A 24,567-nucleotide genomic window follows, 5' to 3' on the forward strand; every position below is an offset into this window, starting at 1 on the left:
ATAATGGCGTCTTTTATAAAAGTGTAGTACATTGCTCTATTGTCAATAATTTCCGCAGCATATAGGAATCTTTATTGGTCTCTTTCCTCCTTGAAAATATTCTATAGCCTATGTTGTATAGTAAGGTTCTAATAGCGTAAGAATTTTTCAAATCCCGTGTTTTTGGGGCCTATTCAATGCAAACAAATCTCTCTCAAAACATAGAGAAAATTTTGAAAACACTACAACCATCAATCAGACAGCCCGGGTCGAGCATTGGGCGACTGGAAGGCGGGCGCCGCCCAGACGTCGGGCGCCGACTGCCGCCACTGCGGCGCCGCTTACATAACATTAAAGACATTGTTTTGACAATTTTCCGTATTTCGCAGACACCACACCTATCATTAGTATATAATAATCTAAGTACAAGCTTGAAATTAGTTTTAATTGAAGTTTTTCGTGGCGTTTGAGATGACCTGGATACCATTTTACTTGTCAATTCTGTTACGTACGTACAATAATCTCGAGTCAATCAACGGCCACCGAAACGTTTTTTGTGTATTAGGATGACCTGTTATCACAAATCTTTCAAAGTGATTATCTCAGGTTCAATTTTACTATTAAATATACCATTTATATAACGAGATGTATGTTCACCTTAAACAAAACTTGTTTATTCAAAGTGACCATGACATACAAACATATATAACAAGTAATCAGAATATTTCATTAGAAGATGCTAAAAACGTCTGATGTCTTTCGTTAGAACCAAAGTCAAAGTCAAAGTCAAATCGTTTATTTCAATTAGACCATCTAAAATGGCACTTTTGAACACCCCAACCAACCTTTCTTAATTAAGAATTATTAAAAAAACAATTAAATATAAACACATAATTTAAAGTTAAATCAATTGTTTTTGCATACTTTGGGTTGCCTGTCGTGTATTTATTTCCATAAAAAGGAGCAAGGGGAAGAAGAGGGCGCCCTAAAAAAAGGTGGACGGAAGATATATTCTTAGAAGCGTTAGCTAAAAGCTTCACTCGTGAAGGGGTTCCGATCAATGTTAACTGATACCAGAGGGCTCGCAAGGTCCGGCCGGTGTTTTAATAATTAGAAGTATTCGTACAACATAGCCACGAAAAAATAAAAAGCTGTGCTGATCCAGTGCATTGGTTCCCAACCTTTGTACCAAAAGTTACTAATGATAGGTTTTAGGAAGAAATTACTTGGAATTTGTTAACGAAACACAGTAAGGAAATTTTTAAATAAATACTAACAATATTTAAAATTATCCCGCTCCACTTTGGGGCACGCTAGTCCAGTGGCTTTAGCGTACGACTTTCATCCCTGAGGACGTTCTTGATATATGCCCATATAACACTCGCTCATGTGAAGGAAACCGGTCTTAGACATGTGTCAGGCACAAGGCTGATTACCTACTTGTCCACAAACATGATCAGAGAAACAAAGGCCAATACCTATGCGTATACCTTATACCTTTTTAGGTCTGGGCCTCAGATTTCTGTATCTGTTACATGATTTGACAATCTAATAGACAAGTCAGTGATCAACCTCCTGTGACTGACACACGCCGTCGTGTTATATGGACTTTATATATATATATATATATATATATAGAAAGTGCATTGGTGCACAGCCGGGGTTCTACGACCTCCGGGATGAAAGTCGAACGCTGAAACCACTAAGCCAACACTGCTATTGCTGCATCACAAATAATTAGTGGTTAAAAAGAATTCTATTTATATGTTGACGCATTAATCAGCTCAACGCTGTATCGACAGGAACCAAACACCGTTACTTCGCGGAATTAATTCCACATCTCGCATTACGTGTAAACAAAACGGCATCTCAGGGGCCCAGTGGTACAAATGGCATTAAACTAGGGAAATACTTTTTGCTTAATGTTGTAATTGGTTTATTTGAAAATACCTAATTCTCTGTTTTACTCGTAATTTTTTGCTAAACAAAGAACAAAATATTTCTAATAATATATATTTTTTAGAAAAGATAGCTTGTAACATATCTTTTCTTTCTTAAAATGCACAGTCCATTGGTGCACAGCCATGATTCAAACTTGGGACCTCTAGGCCAACAATCCTCCGTTAACCAATGAAGCTTTTAATCATTACACAGTTTGACGCGAACGTGAAACCGACCTACATATTATATTTAGTATACTTCCGCTGATGTAATCATTAAACTGGGCTGTTCCTTATGACTTAAAATCAACTCAAGGTAAATTACTTATGGACGTCAAAGTAGGTGGTCTAATTCCACCCGTATCACCTTAAAGTCCACAGCTGAGCAACAGGGTCCTTCAAAGAGCCTACCAATTTTTAAAACTAATAATATTACATGCATGAGGTAAATGATATTGTCGGTCCAAGTGCTTAGCATAGGTTTTTTTTAAATTCTAAGTGGCGTTTGTGATCGGGTTAGGTTAGTTTAAAACCAAAAACTTGTACCTTATTTCATTCATTTTACAAATCATGATTTTTTAATTAATTTCTATGGGGTTAAAGAGCATGCGCCACGACATTATTGCATGGCACACCATTGTCGACTGATGAAAATATATAGAAATAAATTTGGAGCTATTTTAAGGTGGAGCCGTGATTCCACAAATATACCTAATCTTTTTGTACACATTCTGCCTTCTTATTACTATTATTTAATTCTCATAAAAACCCATTGTACACTGTCACTATTTGAAGGTACAACCTCAGCGTTAATCTTTAGCCAATAGGCTTTTATAAAAAAAATCTACTTCACAATTATTATAAATAGGAAAGAATTGATTGTTTGTTTGCGTTGGCTACGAAACGAAACTACTGGACCGATTTTAAGAATCCTTCACGAGTAGAACCCTACATTATCCCTGATAAACATAGGCTATAGAATATATATATATATAACGACTGCTTAGTGCGGGAGGGTTATGTGGGACTCGCGATTGTGCATACCCACTGAAACCCCAAGGATGCGGTAACAGCAGAGCCTTATCCGGTTCCCGACATGCGATGCGACGGTTCCTCCGCCTCTCCACGCCCATTGTTGGTTTGTGAGGATACTTGACACAGCAGTATCCTTCACATACCGGGCCATAAGCTTTCGATCGCCTAAGCTGCGGCAACTATTGACAATAGCGCAAAGTGATGTAATACAGTTTTATAGAAGACATCAATATCTACAAAAAAAGTCCGTAACCATGTCTTGTATATATAAGAAAATCTTTTTACATTTAAACATCTATTTACGTATTTATTGCTACTACAATAAAATTACTTGCAGCTCACTTCTAGAAAAATTGCAATTCATGTTCCTGCCTACCAGACTCGTACGCTTTGTTTCACGATCCTCGCATTAACACCAAATTGCAAAAAAACTCAGCATTGTATCGGCCCGGACATACAACAACCAATATTTAAGCCTTGACTTGTTTAAGCTATCGTGGAATATGCTTAAAAGGAGATTTAAAAATTTCATAGCGCAAAATCACCTGCATCACTAGCCTACCCCACATACACACCTTCGAGTACATACCCTTACTTTTACACTATCACACAACACTTAATAAATGTGAAAAAAAAATGCTTTAGGAACATCATCAACCAAATGTATGCTCATTAAATTGCAGAGCACACCTAGTTATAAATATAGTGTAAACTAAATGTAATTTCCCTCGATTTCCCACCCCTTCTCACTAAAGCGTCGAAATCACTCGGCTTTGGTTGGTTGATATTAATAAAATAAGTAAAAAATACAACCTAACTACTGCTACAGTACAAAAATAACAGAAAATGCAATAGCATTCACATACGAATTGTTTTTATGTAATTACTAACACTAGTCTAAAAACAACTTTTTTTCTAATATAGATTTTTCTTTCCATTTAACAGCAACTCTTTGTAACATCAAAATAGAGTTACACTGTATTTCAATTTTTCAAGAACAAAGAATGCAAAAACTAACTTCCATTGTTTGAATAATGAATAACATTGTCTAAGCATTTATTTATGTAGCCAACACCTTATATGGTATTATTAATCAAGAAAGGTTTTGCATTTACCATGAATGCCTTACTCTAGCGAAATACAATATTATATAATACTCAGCATAGTAGTGTTTTACATGTGTATATTTAAGACTAAAGGCATTTTATATACCTTTGATTATATAATTGATCTGTTTAGTTGTCAACATGTTCGCTTCCTGTTTAATAATTCATAAGTAAGCTCAATCGGTTTTAGTCACCCCAGGTTGCATAAATTTTTCTTAAAGAATTTTTTTTTTATCCAGATTAGAGTTATGTATTATTATAAATTTACAATTATTTAACATAATTTTAAATTTATCCGACGTTTCGCGTGCTTTATAGCGTGCGTGGTCACGGTGACAAAAGGTGTTAGTTGTCAAAAATATCACAGCTGTAGAGAAAGTTGCATTATCTGTATTTATTTCCCCGGAGTTGGTATCGACTAAAAGATGGAGGGTTTTGGCAAAAATGGCTCATGGTGTCTTCTATTTTCGCGGATTGTTTTTCTTGAGGTTTTAATTTGGATATTATTGGATCCCAGGTGTTTGACAATTTTAGGCTGTCTTCTCTATTGAAATTGGGGTGTTTTTTGATTTCAATGGCTTCGCATACCAATCTTGGGAAGCATCTAATAAAATCTAAATAATTGTAAATTTATAATAATACATAACTTTAATCCGGTTAAAAAAATTTTCTTTAAATGTGTAAAGGTTATGTCAATAAAAGACGATACTAAATTTTTCTTATTATTTCTTTTTATGACCACATTTAACATCTGCTTGTATGGTGAAGGAAACCAATTTGAGGATACCGGCATGCCTTTGTAGGGTCTACCTACTTGTCCATAAGAAAAATAATGATCATTAAACAGAAATCTGAAGCCAAGACCAAGTGTTGTAGCACCACTGGTAATTTTTTACACACAATTAGTTATGTAGTCAATGTGATAGGATTTATTATAAAAGTAACCCAAAACTAGGTCAGGTAATGATTATTATTTTTCTCCCAGCCAGGCTAAAGTTGACTATGGCACCCTGTCCTACAGTTAACATTTATACTGTTTTAATAAGACAAATATATGATTAATGTTAATTCAATGGACAAATTGACACAGACTTTCCCTTTTGGTTTATAGGGAGTCTTAACCAGTATATATTGTATGTACATACTTTATGTTGTATCAAGTCATAACTATTACATTAGAGTTTCTAGTAATTCCAATATAGTATTCAAACAATTTCTGACAAATAGTAATTAGAATATTGAACTTAAGGATTCAGAGTCAATAAGTTTTAGGGCAAAATATGACAAACTTATAAGTCTTTGGCATAAAGACATACTTAGTATACAATATTCCTTTTGATCATACATAAAATTAGGTCTATTACAGTTTTAACTCAATTACACATTTAACATATTTTTCTGATAAATTGTAACTGTTATATGGTAAAAAGACAAAGGTTAGTGGATAAGTTATAACTGTGTAAGTAACTAATACATTTCTCTTAAAAGTCTTTATATCCGTAACATTATATTATTAGAACCTAACAATCAGGTAGAGCCAGCATAGAGCTATGGCCTATGAATTCATTTAATTTGGTATAATAACTACAACATTTAATGATATTAGCAAGGTTTCTGGTCATCTTAATCCAGAACTGCTGAAACCATTGTAATAAGTCAATATCCTGATTTATCTATGAGAGATCTATTTAAAAATTGTGATGTCATTTCTATATGGGTATATGTAGGTGCTACAAGGCCGATCGAAACTTGCGTTGTTTTTACGTAAATTCAATGCTAAAATACTTAACGCATTTCGAAGCATGAAACCATACATCTTACGCCCAAATTTGAAATACTGCAGTAATCGATAATTGACAACAATTAAGTCTAATAACGGTTCGAATAGCAATTTAGTCGGAAGGAATATTTATATTTCCGTAATGTATATTAATAGCGAGAATAATGTGGAAATCACAAGGTGTTAAAAATTTTCAATCGATATTTTTATATGTAGGAAATCCTGAAAGCTCGGTCAAGATGGCGGGAATATAACCCGGCCAAATCAAGTGAAACGGGAATATGTGGAGCGCCAACGCTAATGACCCGACCTCAATTCGGTCGGGTTATACTTCTGATCAGACAGATGTATGGATTCTCATTTCGTATTGGAAAACTATTAAGTTTTGATAATCGACATTACATCACAATATACACTAAGTTATTATCTTCAACTACTCACCGATTTTGTTGATTTTAAACTCTTTTTTACCACTTTGCACTTAATTTTTAGCACAAGCACTCACACGCCCTTCTGTGTGTAACAACATCACGAGCACACTGCTCCCCAGTGTTGCCAACTTAGTGGATATTCCACTAGATCTGGTGGTTTAGATATACGTTTTAGCGGGCGAATTTTGGTTTTAGTGGCTAGTGGATTTTTCTAGTGGTTTAGTTTGTTTCATTCAGTGGGATGCTACGACATTTAACCACTAGCACGATTGATATCTTTATAGGAAAAGACGAAAACATTTACCTTATTAAGGAATATTTTGTCATTATGTAGGCAACTCTGTAAAATTACGTTGGTTATTCTCGGGAATTTCCCGAAACAAGTTTATGAATTTCTTAAATTATTTTGATTATGGACTTTATTCGTATGACTAATAGGTCAAATTTGATTTGAATTAATGAGATTTGTATGTGTTCGTTTCGTATGCATGCACAAAAATAGAAATACACAACACAGATACTTAGTAGTTTTGGTTATCCTATGCATCGGAGTGTTTGTTTAAAATTCAAGTTTAGTTTATTTTTAAAACAAAATGCCAAAAGCGCAATATACGCAAAAGTTCCGGGATTGTTGGTTACGGGACTCCCAATTAAAGGACTGGCTGCAAGTGGTAGAAAGTACAGCTGGTCCAATTGCAAAGTGCAGATTATGTGGCTCTGTATTGAGAAATCATTACGGAGATTTAAAGAATCACGGATTATCGAAAAAACACTTGCAAAATTCAAAGGTACGTACGTAACTAATATAATATAAATTACGATGTGTCAAAAATTTATTTTAATATAGTTGTATTATATTATAAATAAGTTTTAGTGGTCTATATATAATATAGCCAACATCAACTTTCAAAGAATAAGTAGGCCCTTTTTAGAGTTCCGTACCCAAAGGGTGCCAACGGGGCCCTATTAATATGCCTCCGTTGTCTGTCCCTCCGTCTGTCAGCGGGCTGTTATCTCATAAACCGTAATAGGTAGAAAGTTGAAACTTCCACAGAATATGTATTTCTGTTGCCGCTATAACAACAAATAATAATAATAATAAATGAAAGGGGGCTCCCATATATATGTAACTATAACTGACTGTCAAATATTAGCGATTACAAACTTAAAAAATTGCGGTTGGAAATTTGAATCCGTCATTGGATTTTTTTTCTTGAACTCTACATGCGCGAGTCCGACTAGCACTTGACCGGTTTTTATTTTACATCTGCTTGTATATATAGTTTACATTCCGTTTCTTTTACAGATTATAGCTACGCAACCAAAGTTGCCTTTTAAACGAGAAGGCGTGGGAAAAAAGAAAGAAGAAGCTAGGCTAGCATTATTTACAGCAGCACATACCAGCCTACGTGTAGTAGATCATATGGGAGAAGTGGTGAATCACATGCACAAAGAGGACGAAAAAATTCATTTACATAGGACAAAATGTTCTCAAATTATAAAAAATGTGCTATCACCCCATTTCGCTGAAAACTTAAAAGAAGATTTGAAAGATCAACCCTATAGTTTATTGATAGACGAATCGACCGATATTTCCGTTCACAAATATCTGGGAATAATAATCATTTATTACAGCTGCAGTCACAAAAAAATAATGTCTACATTTTTAGATCTTCCAATGCTGACCGAGTGTGATGCAGATGGGATTGTTGGTACCATAAAAGCGACACTCGCTAGATTTAATATACCTCTACAAAATTTAATGGGCATCGGAACAGATAATGCTTCCGTGATGACCGGCGTCAATAACGGTGTATATGCTAAACTGAAAAAGGATTTGCCGAGTTTAGTTTTGGTGCGTTGCATTTGTCACTCTCTGCAATTGGCAGTATCGGCAGTAACAAAGCAATTTTTACCGAGAAATCTCGAGTTTATTATTAAAGAAACATATGATTGGTTCAATCGATCTTCGTCAAGGCAAGCGGCTTACAAAGAACTATACAAACTTATAAACGACGGTCATGATCCATTAAAAATTGTACAGTCTTGTCAAACTCGATGGCTTTCTATAGAGTCCGCAGTTGCACGCATTTACGCACAATGGTTGGAACTGAAAACACATTTTAATATGGCCAAATTGAAAGAAAGGTGTTACACAGCAGAATTGCTGCATGGAATGTATTCAGATGACGTGAATTATGCGTACATTTCATTTATGTATCCAATTCTCACTGAAATTAACAGAGTGAATAAATTATTTGAATCGAAAGATGCAGATCATACAAAACTGTACGACGAATTGACAAATTTGGTTGATTCACTTGTTACCAAAATAGTACTGCCGACCCAGAAGGTAGACGTTTTTACGCAAAACATTAAAGATTTTGTTGATAAGAAATGTTATTTGGGGTACAGATTCGAATCTTTTGTGTCAACGATGAGAGAAAAAGGACTTCCACGGAATGAAGAAGAAATGATACGTAATAGGTGCATCCAGTTTATTGTGCAGTTGGTTAATGAACTGAAAAACAGATTGCCCGAAAACTTAAAGCTCATGAAAAATATGAAAAGAATTAGTGTAGATTGTGCACTGTCTCACAATAAAGAGCCGATCACTGACCTGATCTTACATTTTAATAAAAATCAAGAATACATAGCGAAAGTTGACGAGCAGTGGCGTCAAATCCATTTACTCAAATGGATAAATACAAAAAATACCAAGGAATTTTGGTACGAGGTGCTGGATTTCGAAGACATTGCAGGAGAAAACCGATTTGAAGATTTAGCCACGTTTGCTATATCTTTATTAGTTTTACCGCACTCTAATGCTGAAGTAGAGCGATTATTCAGCATGATGAATATCGTGAAAACAAAACACAGAAACCGAATGAAGCTAGATCTACTGTCATCTATTATGACAATCCGCGCAGGTTTAAAACGCGAAGGAAAGTGTTGCAATAATTACATCTTGCCAAATTCTGTAGTCCAGAAAATAGGAACGAAAGAAGTGTACTTAAAATCAGAAGGTGCAGAGGAAACCGACTCTGCTGAAGATGATTTTTAACGATTTTGTATGTCTTCTATTAGTTGTTTTGTAATGAAAATAAACTAATTTTATAATTCAATTTACAATATTGTTCTTTTACTGTCAAAAAATATATCCTAGCTGTATGCCTATCCATCTAAAGTAAAGAGTGACATAGACTACTGTTAACTTCAGTAAAACATGTGTTTCCCGCGGTAAAAACTAAAAAATAGTGCTCGCGGGCTGCTTGCCTAACCTCCTATCTGCGGACATAAAAATCATATCGATCCTATATTTCCTTTGAGCGTAAAAGAAGGATAAATAAACAAACACACTTACATTTATAATATTAGTTAGTGTGGATATTAGTGGTTTTCTGGTGGGTTGCGACGGCAAAATTGGTGGGTTCGTTAAAATTAAGTTGGCAACACTGCTGCTCCCCCTGGCGTGAAATTAGTCAAACGTCACTTGACTCTACATTCATGTCAAATTAATTGAAATTTCCCTCGCTATTAATAAACTTTACGGATAATTAACATACTTTTAGTTTAATTTACAATAAAATAAACACCAGACTTACAATAAAAACTAAATGCATTCAATAATAATGGTATCGTTTGGCTATAATAACAGTTGTAAGTTTGGACTGAAGTATTGATTTTTGTCGGCATCTGAATCATCGTACAACTACGAGAGGCGATTTCGCGCATTTCGTGAGCCAAGCTGACTCATCTATATTTTTGTTCTATTATTTCTTGAGCTAGGGCAATGTTTCAGAATATAATTGCGATAAATGGAATTAGTTCGCATTATGTGTTATACTTTGTTAATACTTTAAACTTTAAAAATCGATGTTTTCCAACCTACGGGGTATAATAAGACAATATTACACCCTATACACTTAAATAACCTTTATCTTTAGGACCACTATTATGAAGCAACTATTAATCAATTATAATTATTATTAATTATTACTTTTTAATTCCGATACTTAAACACATTTATATTAATAGTACAAATAGATTTACAATATAAAAACAATTGATTAGACATAATGAACGAGTGCGTATTTTTGAGAACACTGGATATATTTTGTAATATTTGGAAAGCACATGAGTATTGAAAAATTACAGAGCAAAGTAGACAGCTTCGTTTATGTGTTAAAACGAGTAGGTAAGGGAATCTGTTAACCATACGGTATTAACTGCATGATGCATAATATGTTTCATCTATATTTAGATATGGAATTATAGTTTGGGTAAATTCAGTCGAAGTACTAAATATGGTATTTGAGGCTCGAAAAAAATGTATTAGAGCAATTTGTGGAACTGTCTTGATCGTACCTATGTTTAAGAAGCTCAAATTCAAATTTTATCTCTTCCTTGTATCTATATTTTAGAAATGTTCTTATTCGTTCACAAAAACATAAATATTTTTAAGTCAACGGGAATAGACATCTGTCGAAGTAGACATGGGGAGAAATTGGCTGTGCCAAAAATTAATCTGGAATTGTATAGGAAAAATACCTTTTGTATGGCAATCAAGGTTTATAATAATTTACCAAAAACATTAAAAGATGTTCCTACTAGAGTTTTTAAAAATCGACTTCATGTAAGTACTACTTTTGAAAATAACGTATTATTCTATTAATGACTAATTGCGTGAAATATTATAATTAATATTAATTGATAACGTAATAATATGTTTTAATAATGTGATATTTTATCTTAATATATAATGACTCATAATGTATATAACTACTATTGTAATTTGCACGCCATTATAAGCGAACTTTAGATTGTACCACCATAACATTTTTATACCATATTCTTGCAAATAAATTATTATTATTATTTCTATCGTCTTATTATTTGAAGGTATCTGGGTGCCCTTCGGCATAGGCCTCCTCCAAATCCCGCCATTCCTCTCTGCACTGTGCCAGTCTCTGCCATGTATCAGCTGTTTCCTGTGGTCCATCCTCTTTCTAAATTGTCTTCCTCTTTTGCATTTATTGTACCTTGGGCACCAGTTTAGTACTATCTTCCTCAACTTTTCTGATCCTCTTACCATGTGACCCGCCCGACTTAAGTTTATTAATTCATTGTGACACCATAGGTCAGAATATGATAAACGCAATTTCATTACTTTACAGGACAAGCAATTAAATTATTAAGAAATCTTGAAGGCTCTATTAAAATATGAAACACTCGATATATGATTGAATGTACTTATCATTGTCTGATCTATGACCACAGATTTAAGTATACTATATCATTATTATTTATCATTTATTATTATCATTATTATTATTTTATACATTTAGTCCACAAGGGACTCCTTTTAATAATATATTTTAGTTATTATATGTTAAGTTTAGTTATTTATTTCAATGTATTTATTTAAGCAAGACTGTGTATTCATATTTGTGTTGTTTATGATATAAATAAAGTGTTTTACGTAATAAAATTCTGTGATTCACATTATCTAGTTTTCCTGTTCCACCATTCATGAATAATTGTATTAATACGAATAATACACACGACCTGACCTCAATTTATTATCGAGACTCATAATTTTTATTATTAATATTAATATTATTATGTAAGAGGAGACAAACGGACAGCAGGCTCACCTGACACTAAGTGATAAGTGCCCATGGACACTCACATTGCCAGAAGGCTCGTAAGTGCGTTGCCGGGCTTTTAAGAATTGGTACGTTCTTTTCTTGAAGGACCCTAAGTCGAATTGGTTCTGATATAGGTACTTCAGTGGGCAGCTGGGTTCCATATAGTGGTGGCAGCAAAAACTGCTTTAAGAAACGCTCAGTTGTGGAACGACGGACGTCGAGGTGATACGGATGGTATTTTGTATTCTGCCTTGACGTCCGTTGATGAAATTCAGATGCAGGTATTAATCCGCACAACTCATAATGTCTTATAATAATAATTCTGTGGCACTTTAACCCTGAACCATGGCTTCAGATAGAATCCATTTCGTAGATCATTTTTATTTCATAGACAAGAAGGTGATCAGGCTTTTGTGCCTGACACATGTTTAAGGCATTCCTTACGTCGTACTGTGAACTCAATATCCACACTTAGACGGTCATTTGGTCCGTTGTGGGCTACCTGGGCACTTCACAGGCTCCAGCCTTGCGATTCTGTAACTCACTTTTCGAACTCTCACAGCGGTTTTCACAGCAGCGGTCGCGCTCAAATCAGTCGTAAAGCAGTCATTTTACGATTTGGCATTCTGATAAACAATAAACTACAAGCTCCCTCCTTATCCCAGAAGCCAGAGCCACACATTCCAGGACTACGTGGGCGCCTGACTTCTGGTTGCCTCTTCACAAAGGACTGTCTCGCGCCTAGGACAGTCGGATGTTTATTAAGGAGACAGTGGCCCGTAGTAGTCCATTATTATTTTGAGATTTAGAGGTTCAACACTGCTGGTTCATTGTTAAGGGGGCAATCAAATCTAGATAGCATTAGTATTTAAAGCTAACCAAATTGGAACCTAATATAAAATCTCTGTGCAGCAAGGGTCTCACTAAATTAAAATAATAAATTAATGAATTTGAATTACAGTTTTTCAAACGTTTTGAAAATGTCCTTACTGTGTTTCGTTAATAATTTCCTGGTGATTCATTCCTCTCCTTAAGTTTCTGAATCAATTCAATTTGTACATAATTTTAGAAAGGGTAAGCTGGGGCATGGTACATAAAAGGTTGGCAAACACTGGTCTAGAGAAATGGCATGGATTTGGAGTACAATGATATGTTTTTAAGATAAATGTGGACAGCCAACGCAAACATGTCCATACTAGGACTGGTAAAAATCGCAAGCGCATCATGAGTTTTTTTCCGATGAAGCGATTTTGATGGAACTTGGACTGTTGCCTAAGTTGGAATATACACTCAATATTGGCATACGAGGTTGCATCAGCGCTTATATGGATATAGAGAAGCAACCCACTGGAGTATGCCCGGACCATTTCGACTTAGGGTCCGTACCAATTCTTTAAAGGCCGGGAACGCACTTCCCTCTGGAAATGTGAGTGTCCACGGGCGGTATCACTTAACTAAATTATCTATATAATATATTTAAAATATTTAACAAATAAATCTTGGCGAAGTTGATTTTTAATATGGCAACATTTTTTATCTATAGACAATATACATAGGTGAGGCGAGTCCAAAGTTTTTGACAGCTGCTCTATACTCTTTGATACGACAATGTCATATCTAAATTTACAAAATTAATCCAAATGGCGATGAAGGCGGCGTGTATTATTCTTACATCAATAGTTCTCGTGGCTATAATGGCTGTGTGTGTCATGGTCAAGTTTGCCACAGAAATAACAGTCGAGGAGCGAAAACGTGATTACTATCCCGGCTCCGGCGTCTATCACGTCGCGAAATCCATAGCTGTGATCGCATTAAACGAAAACAATTCCATTGCCGTCTCCGAAAGGTTCCCCTACGTGGCTGCGATAGCCAGAAACTCCTCCTCCACGTGGTCCTTCGCCTGTTTCGCAAGTGTTGTACTCGTCAAATGGGTGGTAACGTCCGCGCACTGTCGGCAAAAAGGCGCGACCCACAGAGTGCTTTTGCTGCACGATTTCGCGCGGAATGTCAGCACGTCCTACCCAATACTCTACTGGCGTATTCATGAGAAATACAATCCGAACAGCACGACACCATCCAACGATATTGCGGTGGCTAAATTTAATATAGACTATCCTTTACGATCTTCCACGTTCGATGATCGGCCTGTGACAGATGTCGAAGCGAGTATTTGGAAAACTGTGGCGACAATGGACCGCCGCGTGTATTTGATTAATGACTTTGACAGGTTCCCGCTTAAATTGGCAAGCGGGAACAGATGTTATGAAACCTATGGTGTACAGCTGGATGAGAGTTTAATCTGTGTTGATATCGGACTATGAGGACTGCTTCATACATGAGTTTGGGCCGTTGTATTATGAAGATAAATTGGTTGGTGGGTTGGGTTTGAGTCAAAGGCACCTGAATTTGATGATACTGATTGTGCAGGAGTCTCGGGGACCCTTGATTGGAACACCTCCAAGTGATTTTAGCTTTCGGATAGGCGTCAAAGTATTTTTAAAAAAAAATTTTAACTTTTGTGAATTGTATTGAAATTTATAAACAATCCGCCATTATCTAAACTTTTCTATTGGTTACAAGAGATGTGACATTCTCGATTTCTATTGGTTAACCAGGCCGCACACCAGGCATACATTTGTTATTTACGGTATTTACGTCGCCACAATCGTTGCGCTACAATTGTATGCATATACAAATGTATTGTATATGCGCACATCGGAAGAACAGTTGTAGCGTGGCACCGCTTTGAGAATGTCGACATCATCGTCTGATGACGAAGATTTCTTGATGTGGCGATTAATGAGAAAAAAAAGACGTTATTGGGTTCATCCGTTTAATCAAGATTGCACAATGTACGAATTTTCATTGAATTTTTCGCCAATCTTAGTCCAAATAATTTCTGTAATCCGTCTGTTACTATAATCATTGAGCGTGTGATTGTATAATACAGGGTTTTTTTCAACCTCTGCAATAAACTCAACGTAAAATTCAATGTTGTCTTTCATTTTTGCAAACCAACGCGACACAAAAAACGAACGTGTTCGATCTTGAATTCGTGTAGCGCGGACAACGTCTCGCCACAAAGTGCGCCCGCCACAAATGTTTCCTCGGTGTGCGTGCTCACGTACAAATGTATGGGGGCGATAAATGTGTCGCGTTTCAAATGTAGCGCCACAATTATCGAGTTACAAATGTATGGCTGGTGTGCGGCCTGCTTTATAAGTGATGTGTCATTGTCGTTTTCTATTGGTTATAAGTGATGTGACATTTTCGGTAAATTAATCGATTATTTTCTCATTTGTTATTTTTAAAGTTGAACCTAATCGAATCGATTATTTCCTCATTTGTTAATTTTAAAGTTGAACCTAATCGAATCGATTATTTCCTCATTTGTGTTAATTTTATAGTTGAACCTAATTTAAGCATTACTTGTAAAATGTACATACATTACATTAACTTCATGTTTTAATTAATGTATGGTTCCGAAAATTATTAAATTATTCAAATAGTACCCAAAACCGAATCAGAGCACCCCACTATCCACGTGGTCTTGTCTGCCTTACCCCTAGAGTGTATATAAATAATCGGAGGCGCGGAGGAAGAGCAGCCCCCACCCGCCGTAACCTCGGCTTTTTGGTCGCCTTCGGCGACCAGCCTCAGCCGCTACAGCTTTCATAATGCCTGTGCTTTGGTACGCAAGGGTGGAGGGGCTGCATTTCCCGTAGCGCCGGAGCTGTCCACAAAAACAAATATTATTTAGATAGGTTAGGTTAGGGTTAGTATATGAATATTTGGTCGCCGAAGGCTACCAGGACGCCGAGAAGCCGAGGCTTGAATAAACAATTACTATTTAGATCGGAGCTGTCCACAAAAACAAATATTATTTAGATAGGTTAGGTTAGGGTTAGTATATGAATATTTGGTCGCCGAAGGCGACCAGGACGCCGAGAAGCCGAGGCTTGAATAAACAATTACTATTTAGATCGGAGCTGTCCACAAAAACAAATATTATTTAGATAGGTTAGGTTAGGGTTAGTATATGAATATTTGGTCGCCGAAGGCGACCAGGACGCCGAGAAGCCGAGGCTTGAATAAACAATTACTATTTAGATCGGAGCTGTCCACAAAAACAAATATTATTTAGATAGGTTAGGTTAGGGTTAGTATATGAATATTTGGTCGCCGAAGGCGACCAGGACGCCGAGAAGCCGAGGCTTGAATAAACAATTACTATTTAGATCGGAGCTGTCCACAAAAACAAATATTATTTAGATAGGTTAGGTTAGGGTTAGTATATGAATATTTGGTCGCCAAAGGCGACCAGGACGCCGAGAAGCCGAGGCTTGAATAAACAATTACTATTTAGATCGGAGCTGTCCACAAAAACAAATATTATTTAGATAGGTTAGGTTAGGGTTAGTATATGAATATTTGGTCGCCGAAGGCGACCAGGACGCCGAGAAGCCGAGGCTTGAATAAACAATTACTATTTAGATCGGAGCTGTCCACAAAAACAAATATTATTTAGATTAGTTAGGTTATATAAATATTAATATACTAACCGTATATTAATATTTTTTTTAAATAACTGTTCAACTGAAACTCGAAATCGAATACAAAATCGGATTTAAAATCGGATTCAAAATCGAATACTAAAATCGATTTTCACTTTCACAGAATAGATTATTTTTCACATCTCTATTCATTTTAAAAAATATAAACGCAATCGGCCATTTCGAATGTGGATTTTACCAGAACAGTGTGTGTTTACAGTGATCAAGTGCAAATTATAAGTTAAAAAGTTACTTTTTAGGTTTTTAATTTTTGCGTGAATGTGCGTTATTTTATTAGCATTTTTTTAAAACTTGGCTTTATATACTGTCTGTAATATATGTCTAGTATAGACACTGATTTCTTGCGATCATTTTTAAATTTCGTGTGCGAATGGCGTCTAAAAATAGTGGACATCTTAGGTTAGTATATTAATATTTTTTTTAAATAACCTGTTTTACTTTTTACGTGAATGTGCGTTATTTTATTATCATTTTTTAAAACTTGGCTTTACATACATACTAGACACTGATTTCTTGCGATCATTTTCAGATTAAGTACCTACTGTAAAAAAAAAAAAATTTTTTTTTTTTTTGGTTTCCTAAGCGCAAAATTTGTGGGGGGTGATTACTACAAACAACTCCCCCCCTTCCCCTCCCCCGCACCCCAAATTTAGGTACTTCTCTTTCACATCGTTACCCTAAAAGGCTTGCCTTAATTAGTTTGAGTGAGTCTTGACCGTTGTCGTTCAGTTGCCTGCCTTTCAGTCTTCTATAGATTGCACTCTCGAGAATGCTTCCACACAACCTGATTCCGTCATCCCCTTTTAAACAACGCTCATTTAGAAGAATGCTGAAATTTCACCCCTTCGTTGTCGACATCCCCAGGTGCCGTGAACGATTTACTTCGTTGTTCCTTTTAAAAACAGCAAAGAAGAGGAACTCCTTGCCTGGAGATGGAAGGCCCCTTGACAGTATTTTATTGTTAAATATATTGTATATCAAATAATAATAGACCACATTTCACTTAACATCAGGAGGGATTGTGGCCAAACTTCTGTTCAGTTCTCTAGGTATATAAATAAAGTGTGTTAGAATCTAGAATTTCTTAACCATTTCTCCCTCCTTATAGAAGAACACGTTTTCCGGATAAGGCGGTCTGTGTAGGTACGTGCGCCGAGCGTTGGCAAACTTTTGTAATTAAAAAAAAGTGCGTGCGTACAAAGTACACATTTCAGAAGTGAAAGTTCTTTGGCAAACTAATTTTTTAAGTCTTGTTCATATTTTTATTAATCTAAAACTTTAGATTTATGAGACTTAGAGGGAGGGAAAAAGGAAGATATGTTTGGAATTTAATTGTCAATAAAATATTAAAAGTTTCGAAAATTAATACAAATTATAAATTTATTTATTAAATTTATTTCTTCTATAATAAAAACACGTGACATTTAAATTTACATTTCGTCATTTGTGATTGCAATAAACTATTTTGCATAAAATATAAAATACTTATATTTCATAAATTCTCTTAATATATTCTCATTCGGTAATATTCTAATTATGAAATGAAATACAGACTTTTATTGGCATATTTTATTTACATACTGCTTTAAGGAAATTAAAAAATTATATTAAATCATTATTCTCCTAACAAAAGAATGCTTAAAATATTTTTTAAATTACTAAAGTACAATGTGTCCCGACCAAGGAGGTTTCAATTCAATTTAAGTACACGTAATCTGTGGTGAGCGCGCTGCGCGCGCAACGCGCTGGTTCCGAGCCATCAGCCAATAGACCAATAACAGACTTTTTCCATTTTGGCGCTATTTCGTACTGTATACGAATTTGAGTAATATTTTGTTGGTTAAAAGTTTAGTAGCAAAAATGGCAAGCAACACCGACGATACCGTTGAAAATTGACACAGCTACGAAACTGACGAATAGTCTTTTGCCAGAAAAGTCTTGGAAACCTATAGCCATGAGATTAATTAAAATAGTTGCAACTGCATATAATTAGGTATTAAAACACTCGTATAATCTTATTTTGTTCTCAATAAGACATCTCATGTTTTAATACTCTCTATTATATGACAGTTGCATAAACTACTATTACGAAATTTTAATTTTAAAAATAGATTTCTATAAGTTAATTCGCCCTTCTTACTCTCTCTCTCTCTCAATCGGTCTCAATCGCTCTCTCCCTTTTCTTCGACAAAAACGCTGCACATCTTCGTGACGCTAATATTATTATTATTGCGTTTCATCCGTAAAAAATTTACACTTCAGCCACTGAGGCCTTCCGTCCGTCATTAAAACTGGTCCAGAATCTCTTTAGGTCGGAGGAGCAGCAGCAGTGTTGGTGTAGCGGTTTAAGCGTGTGGCTCATCCCTGAGGTTCGAATCCAGGTAAAATGTGTTGGGGTTATGAGGCGTTTATTGTCGACAATTTTTAAATGTAATCTCTCTTGAAGGATCTTGACAGCTCAACTCGGGCTATTTCGGTGAGCGGAGCTCTAATGGATTTTCGGCACGACTAGCGCAAGGGCGGACTTAAGGCTGGGACGTCGCAGGGTGGTCAATCGCCTGAAGAGCACACACTGGAGTGAGCGAAGTACGAAGTAAGAGACTTTGCTTTTCCCGGTGAAGGTGGTTTTTAAACGGTTTTATTTAGCTCACCCCGTTTGTTTTATTCTTGGGTCAAATTTAGTAATTCAAATTTCACCCTCTTCCTGTCAACCGATTAATCTGAAATTTTGTATACACTTTGGATTTTGGTGACAATACAATAAACTAAATAAATAAAATAAAAATAACTAAATATTATATAATATATAAATATATATTATATATATATATATATATATATATAACATTATATTAAAAACTGTATCTATTTTATTAATTAAATATATATTATATTTATATTATAGAATTGATTTATTTATATAAACTAACGGGCAAGGAACCTTGCAATAATGAAGCACTAAATGAATTAAACAGAATGCGAAATAAAAACTAAAAACTAGAAAATAAAAATAGGTAAAAAAACTTTTTAAGTTAAACGGTTTTATGTTACATTGCAATGTTTAAGATAAATGTACTAAAAACCAAAAAATAATAAAATAGATACAGTCGTGGGAATTATAAACATATGCATAGACTAGACTAAAATAAAACCGTAGGGCACGTCAATTGTCTACAATCGTTGATTAAAATGTTTGTTTTGTAATGTTACACTATAATTAGGCAGTTGTTCAACCGACAACGATGGACGTGTGATAAGTAGGGCTAGAATGTGGAAACAAGCTAGCAAACTCGATTATAAGCGAGTTTTAGGGTTTCATAGTGGTGAGCGAGTAGTACTTTTATCATATGTTTTGTCAATTAAAGACAAACTACGAGCAGTGAACCGATTCCTCGCCAGCCAGCAGTGTGAATGTCCAACGAAAAACTAGTTGAAACATCTCTTATATTTACATGGAGTGCATAACTATTGGAATTTCCATGAGCAAGAAAATAGTAAGTAATTTCCTGACCGTCTGCGGGCCAACTGCCTATTTTAACGACGAATCAAACGATTCTTCTATCGCACATTAAGTCGATAATTTGTAGACAATTGACGTGCCCCACGGTTTTATTTTAGTCTAGTCTATGCATATGTTTATAATTCCCACGACTGTATCTATTTTATTATTTTTTGGTTTTTAGTAGGTACATTTATCTTAAACATTGCAATGTATGTTTAACATAAAACCGTTTAACTTAAAAAGTTTTTTTACCTATTTTTATTTACCCTAATCTCTTTTTGCCCGCTTAGATCGAGATTCGAGAAGTTGTAGGTATACTTAGCGAGAAATACTTTGATAGCGAATAGAAAATTGTAAGTATGTATTCATACAAGATTTGAATTTTTCAAAGATTAACTAAAAATATCAATTTAAATAGTATCATAAAAGAAATCAGTGGCGCCACAACCTATTTAGGTCTGGGACGTCTGATGTCTGATCTGAGATTTCTGTGTCTGTTTCATTTGTCAATCTAACAGGCAAGTAGGTGATCGGCCTGTGCCTGGCGCCCGCCGTCGTGTTGGATCAAAGGCAACTCGCGATGTTTTCCTTCGTACCAGCGAGTGTTAAATGCCCATTATGAGGTGCACAGCTGGGGTTCTACGCCAACAGGGATGAGAGCCGCACGCTGAAGCCACTAGGCCAACACTGCTCTCTGAATAGTTTTAGACGAGAATAAAAATAATCGTCTTAAATATGACTGTTAGTGATTTGTCTGTTGCAACGCAGAGGGTTGGCGATCATAAATAATTTTTATGACACATGACGCCACGAACCTTTTAACCGATTGCTCTCGGGGAGATGTCAATTTATTAAAAAGTTTGTGCAGATAACAATTGTTTTATATTTTATATAACTAACTGTACTCACACGTATTCATTCGGTAGCACGATGTGTAGCCTAAAAACTTAGAAATATACTTTTTAGTAGATATTAATGTCTTTTATAAAACTATAGAACATTGCTCTATTGTCAACAGTTTCCGCAGCATATAGGAATCTTTATTTGAAAGTTTCACACCTTGAAAATATTTTGCAGTCTGCGGTTCATCATTGTAGCGTTCTGATAGTGAAATAATATTTCAAATCAGTCCAGCCGTTGGACTCTATTTAATGCAATCAAATCTTTCCTCTATTCTATCATTGTAGAAAACTCCTGCTACACAACTTCATCAGTGTAAGTTCAAACATAGCTCCACTGTCCATGGATCTGATTGGATCAGAAGATTGACAAGATCTTTCGCCTATTTCTATATTTTACAGGTGTTTCTCATAGGCATCCGTAGCACCAGCGACTTAGGAAATTAAATATGATGCCACTGTACGGAGATCTCTAGCCGGTGTTACGTTCTTGTACAAATTGTTAAATGGTCAAATACAGAATATATAACATTGTCGTTCATCATCATTGCCCTAATTCATTCTCAAGATTCCCATCAGCAGATTCTCATTTTCAAATTCCGTCAGCAAAAACCAACATAGGTGTTCAGGCTCATTCTTGGCGGATATAATAAATACAACCTATCCAGAGCTTAATATCGTCGGTAGTGGGCTGATCAAATTTAAAAAAGCATTGTTAAGTAGCTGTCTTATACCTAATCTAATGTAAAATAATAAACGGCTCAAATATAAGCCTTTCCTCCAACTTTGATTTTGTTACCTATGGACTCTTGGGCCCTGGGGTTCAATTAATTAAAGGTTTAAGCGCCTGGTAGATGACCTTCGAGCTGGTGCTTTCAACGAATAAGTATCACAATACAGCGTAGAAATGCCAGCGTTAAAGGTACACAGGGACTGCTTTTAAATTTGTTTTAATTTTAATTTTAAATTTATTATTTTTTAATTATTATTACTAAAAACGCCGTTATACAAATATTGTTGTTATCTTGGCAATCCGAAACCTTTAGACAAGTTCTTTAAATTACCGAATCGACAGAATGAATATTAAATGTTTGACAGTTATGAAACCTGTGACCATTTTTCTTTGGATTTTATTTTAAAATTATTAAATGTAAGTATTTTTAAATAATTGTAAATAGATAAATACTACAAATCCTAGACAATGAACCATGAATTGGTCCACCCGTTCTGGAGTTATAACTTCTCTTATATATTAAGATCTGTTATGTCTTAGGGAAACCACCCCCGGCAATAAAACTTCAACCCCAAATGAATAGAGAACACTGGATGACAATTGTCATATTAATGGTTCGCATTTCATAACTGTAAGTGCTTTTGTTTATGGACAGCGGCGCCTACACACCCTTACGTAATCCCTACTTATCAAATTAAGTAATACAGTCCTTAAGTATTGACAAAGGGAATTTTGGTTTTGCAGGTTTTTATTTTAGCAAGTTTAACAAGAGTATTATCTATATATATAAAAAGAAAATGGTGTTCGTTTGAGGCTCTTTCACGCTTAAACCACTGATCGTATCGACATGAAACTACCACCATTCGATGCGAAATTTTTCCTAGATGGTTTATGGCTTTACTATTTATTTTTTTAATTCCAACGTTCCTTCATTTTTTTATTTCTGTTTTACTTTTATGAAAATTTTTCCCGCTAATAAAAACAAAAGAGGCTTCCTAGAACCTCTAAACGTCAACATCTGTTAAAAACTCGATTTTCGAAATATTTCAATTTTCTTAGCGGGAAGTTAAAAAGAAGAATAATAAAAATATGAAAAAAAATAAAATAATGAAACATAAAATTTATTTTAATTCGTCCAGCAAAGCGGGCGCGAAACGGCTAGTATAAAATATAAAGAGTCGATAAACAGATAGAAGTCGTTTTTGATTGTCATTTAAATAAATATGAAATGTCACAAAAATATATATTTTTTTAAAGAAAATAAATAAGTCAGGAGAAGAGTTCTGGATAGACATGGAGAAGGATAGAGAAAAAGGGAGTGGTCTTCAGGAAGCCTTTTCTCGCGAAGAAGTTCTTACTACTAAGGATACAAACGCAACCTTCGTTTTGCCTTAATATGTTTTTTACATAACCTATCTTTTTAGCAGCTACATACCATAATGGCTGGTTACATACAATATTCTTAACCTACATAGTAATAATAATATTTATTCTGATAAATAGAAAGTTAAAATTTATTTAAAAATGCTCCCTGTGTATCTTTATCGCTGGCATTTCCTCGCTGGATTGCGATACTTATTCGTTGAAAGCACCAGCTCCGGGGTCACCGGTATCATCAGGCGCCAATTCCAGGTATACTTGTGTGTTGGAAATAAATCAAATCAAGAAATCAATAGACATAAGATTTACTTTTAGTAAAGGACTTTTATCATATCATAACATAACATTTATTACTTACGAAACACAAAATTTTAACAATAATAATGATATGGTTGTAACTATGCTGTGGAGCAGACGTGTTCCACAGCGCTGGTCATTCTTCCAGATACCACAACAGTTAGTTTGCGTTTCAGACGCACAAAAAAAAAAGAATGAAGAAGAAATTATAATAATAGTAGGGGAAAAAATAATAGTAAAAATTAACAATGTTTCAATTAAATCTACAGCATTTACCATGGAGAGTAGTTACAGGTGTTGTTCGGATTAATACCTGCGACTGAGTTTCATCACCGGACGTCCGTTTTTCCAGAACTAAGCGTTTCTTCAGGCAGTTTTTGCTGCACACCACCACCATGTAGAACCAGCACCCCACTGAAGTATTGCCTAACCAATTCGACTAAGGGTCCTTCAAAGAAGATACCAATTCTAGGCACTCGCGAGCTCTTTTGCATTGACAGTGTCCGTGGGCGGTATCACATTTGTTACATGAAAAAAAGAATTTTTCTTTATTTATTATTTGTTTCGTAAACGTTCCCTGGACTTCCATTTCAAGATCATAATTAGGCAAATATGTCCCGCCATTCTCGAGTGTCAGCGATTTAAAATTAACAAGAATTCATTCTATGTGAGGTTATGTAATAAAAGAACACGATTTTTATTTTATTAGAATGGAAATGACAGCATTAAAGGTAACTTCTATCAGGCACTTCTCATTTGAATTCGTCGCGATTATGACAGGTTACACACACACACACACACACACACACACACATACACATACCTGGGCCAACAGATCTCAACCACTGGTATAATGTCGAAGGAAATTGATACAAGAATTGGGAAAGCGTGGAAATGTTACTGGGGGCTTAGCGAAATCATGAAAAACACAGAAATAAAAATAAATGTAAAATCAAAGCTGTATAACACTTGCATACTTCCGGTATTAACATACGGCTGCCAAACTTGGGCACTCACTAAAATGCAAACCAGGCAATTGAAGACATGCCAGACGGCGATGGAAAGAAGCATGCTAAATATCAGGAAGTCCGACAGAATCAATAATAAAATCATACGAAACCACACGAAGATTGAAGACGTCACAACGAGGATACGAAGATTGAAATGGAAATGGGCTGGTCACGTAATAAGAGGTATAGAAAAGTGGAACAAAAAGATCATATATTGGTACCCAAGAAATAATAAAAGAAAACGAGGTAG

At 35.2% G+C, this 24,567-nt stretch overlaps 1 protein-coding gene and 2 pseudogenes across 1 annotated transcript; 2 read left to right on the forward strand and 1 right to left on the reverse strand.

Annotated features, from left to right (window-relative positions):
* Positions 1-6,393, reverse strand: part of LOC125062009 — a 57,157-nt pseudogene extending 50,764 nt beyond the window's left edge.
* Positions 6,380-9,403, forward strand: LOC125062024. The gene is made up of 2 exons (XM_047667639.1): positions 6,380-7,059; positions 7,578-9,403. Exons 1-2 carry the CDS (start codon positions 6,865-6,867, stop codon positions 9,333-9,335), a joined length of 1,953 nt encoding a protein of 650 aa, XP_047523595.1. The 5' UTR covers positions 6,380-6,864; the 3' UTR covers positions 9,336-9,403.
* A 4,159-nt stretch (positions 9,404-13,562) lies between these two features.
* LOC125062011 lies at positions 13,563-23,025 on the forward strand (annotated as a pseudogene).
* The last annotated feature ends 1,542 nt before the right edge of the window (positions 23,026-24,567 follow it).

This window comes from Pieris napi, chromosome W (genome assembly GCF_905475465.1).
Source record: "Pieris napi chromosome W, ilPieNapi1.2, whole genome shotgun sequence".
Lineage (NCBI taxonomy): Eukaryota > Metazoa > Arthropoda > Insecta > Lepidoptera > Pieridae > Pieris > Pieris napi.

Excerpts from the sequence above, each read along its gene's own strand:
- LOC125062024 (XM_047667639.1), top strand. The coding sequence starts at position 6,865 with ATGCCAAAAGCGCAATATACGCAAAAGTTCCGGGATTGTTGGTTACGG. Across the intron at positions 7,060-7,577 it reads AACACTTGCAAAATTCAAAG|ATTATAGCTACGCAACCAAA; the intron begins GTACGTACGTAA and ends TTTCTTTTACAG.